Source organism: Solanum dulcamara, chromosome 4 (assembly GCF_947179165.1).
Source record: "Solanum dulcamara chromosome 4, daSolDulc1.2, whole genome shotgun sequence".
NCBI lineage: Eukaryota > Viridiplantae > Streptophyta > Magnoliopsida > Solanales > Solanaceae > Solanum > Solanum dulcamara.
Window position 1 is genome coordinate 8,877,834 of NC_077240.1, and position 1,833 is coordinate 8,879,666.

General features: G+C 32.4%; 1 protein-coding gene across 1 annotated transcript; it reads left to right on the plus strand.

Moving 5' to 3' along the window:
- The first annotated feature begins 443 nt into the window (after nucleotides 1-443).
- Nucleotides 444-1,545, plus strand: LOC129884626 (agamous-like MADS-box protein AGL80). The gene has a single exon (XM_055958908.1). The coding sequence runs from the start codon at nucleotides 623-625 to the stop codon at nucleotides 1,436-1,438; it is 816 nt and encodes a 271-aa protein (XP_055814883.1). The 5' UTR covers nucleotides 444-622; the 3' UTR covers nucleotides 1,439-1,545.
- Nucleotides 1,546-1,833: the final 288 nt, after the last annotated feature.

A 1,833-nucleotide genomic window follows, 5' to 3' on the forward strand; every position in this document is an offset into this window, starting at 1 on the left:
TCTAATGACTACATGAGATCTCCTAGAATAACGGTTATAATTTGATTTTAAAGCTTACCATCGTTACCTTTTATACAACTCATTCATTAAAATGTTTACATGCATCATATGGTCCGTGAGATATATGAAAATTAAACAGATCACACTTTTTGTTGATAATATTTAAGTCTGTAGATAAGTCAATTACAAATTACAACTCAAGATTTTTTCTTTTGATTATTATTAATAGTATTTTGCAATAGAATTTCATGCATAGACAAAACATTATTTTACTTTATGTTTCTATACAAACTCAGCTTATAATATTATAACTCGGCAAGTTGACAAATATCAGATATGGTTGCAAAAAAAATATAACTATTTATTATTTTTTATCTTTTTTTTCTACATTAAAAAAAATATTTACCTGTAAATTTTTAACGAAAAAAATTCAAATGAACTTCGTCCTTGTTCACGAGGAACAACAAAAATTGTATTGGTAATTAAATGTATCAATATAGAAAATATTAGGGCACTAAATTCTTTCCAAATATGTTGGATAATCAATTCATCTTCCAGATATGCAAATAAATGCAAAAATCTTCCATATTAATTAGTGAACATCTTCATATTTGTATATAACATGGCCATTCCAAGCAACAAGAAGACAGAACTCTACATCTACCATATTTTTCCACCTTGTTTGCATATTTGTTGCATCCAACAAAGCCAAAAAAAAACAATGACAAGAAAGAAAGTGAAATTAGCGTTCATCACTAATGACTCGGCAAGAAAAGCAACATTCAAGAAAAGGAAGAAGGGTCTGATGAAGAAGGTGAGTGAATTGAGCACCCTTTGTGGGATTGATGCTTGTGCTATTATATATAGCCCTTATGACACCTCACCAGAAGTGTGGCCAAACACCATTGGAGCTCAACGCGTGCTCGCTGAGTTCAAAAGGATGCCTGAGATGGAACAGAGCAAGAAGATGGTGAATCAAGAGAGTTTCATAAGGCAGAGGATTGCTAAAGCGAGCGAACAACTGAAGAAACAGAGCAAGGAGAACAGAGAGAAGGAAATGACTGAAATTATGTATCAGGGCTTGACTGGAAAAGGGCTACAGAATTTGAATTTGGGAGATTTGAATGATCTTGGATGGGTTATTGATCAGAACTTGAAGGAGGTTTATAAGAGGATTGAGGCAGTTAAAAAGGGGGCTTCGACTTCTTCTTCTTCTTCTGTTGCTGCAGCATCGCAGGCCGTTGCTCCGCAAAAGCCTGCTGTTGTGGAATTGGGATTGGATGGGATGCAGAGGACACAAACAGAGTGGTTTAGTGATTGGATGAATAGCAACACAAGTGATCAGCATATTGGTTATGGACATGCAGATGAGATGATTTTGCCCAATTTTAATGATCATCAAAATACTAATGTGTGGCCTAATAATTTCTATCCTTAGATTTATTTTCTGCTTGTTTTTTACTTATGTCGTTATTATTTTTGTTATTTTCTCAATCTGCCACGATGGATATAAATGAATTCTTCTCAAGACTTTTCTTATTACATGGTTTTTATTTATGGTGAGTAAATTCCTTCTTTTTTCTAGATTGTATTTAGCAAAATAAATAAATAAAAGTGTGTCAATTTTGACAGTTGTAATTTATTCGCACTTGTTGTACAAAAGTACTTATATAACATCACGAGTTAATTGCCCAGTGATTCGAATTCTCCGTCAGGTTTAAATACAGAATACACTTTTATAAAATTATTAGGCACAAATTCTTGTTCAAACATGAACATGCAATAAACAGAAAGTAAGATGAGTACATAATAAATTATTTACATAAAATATAA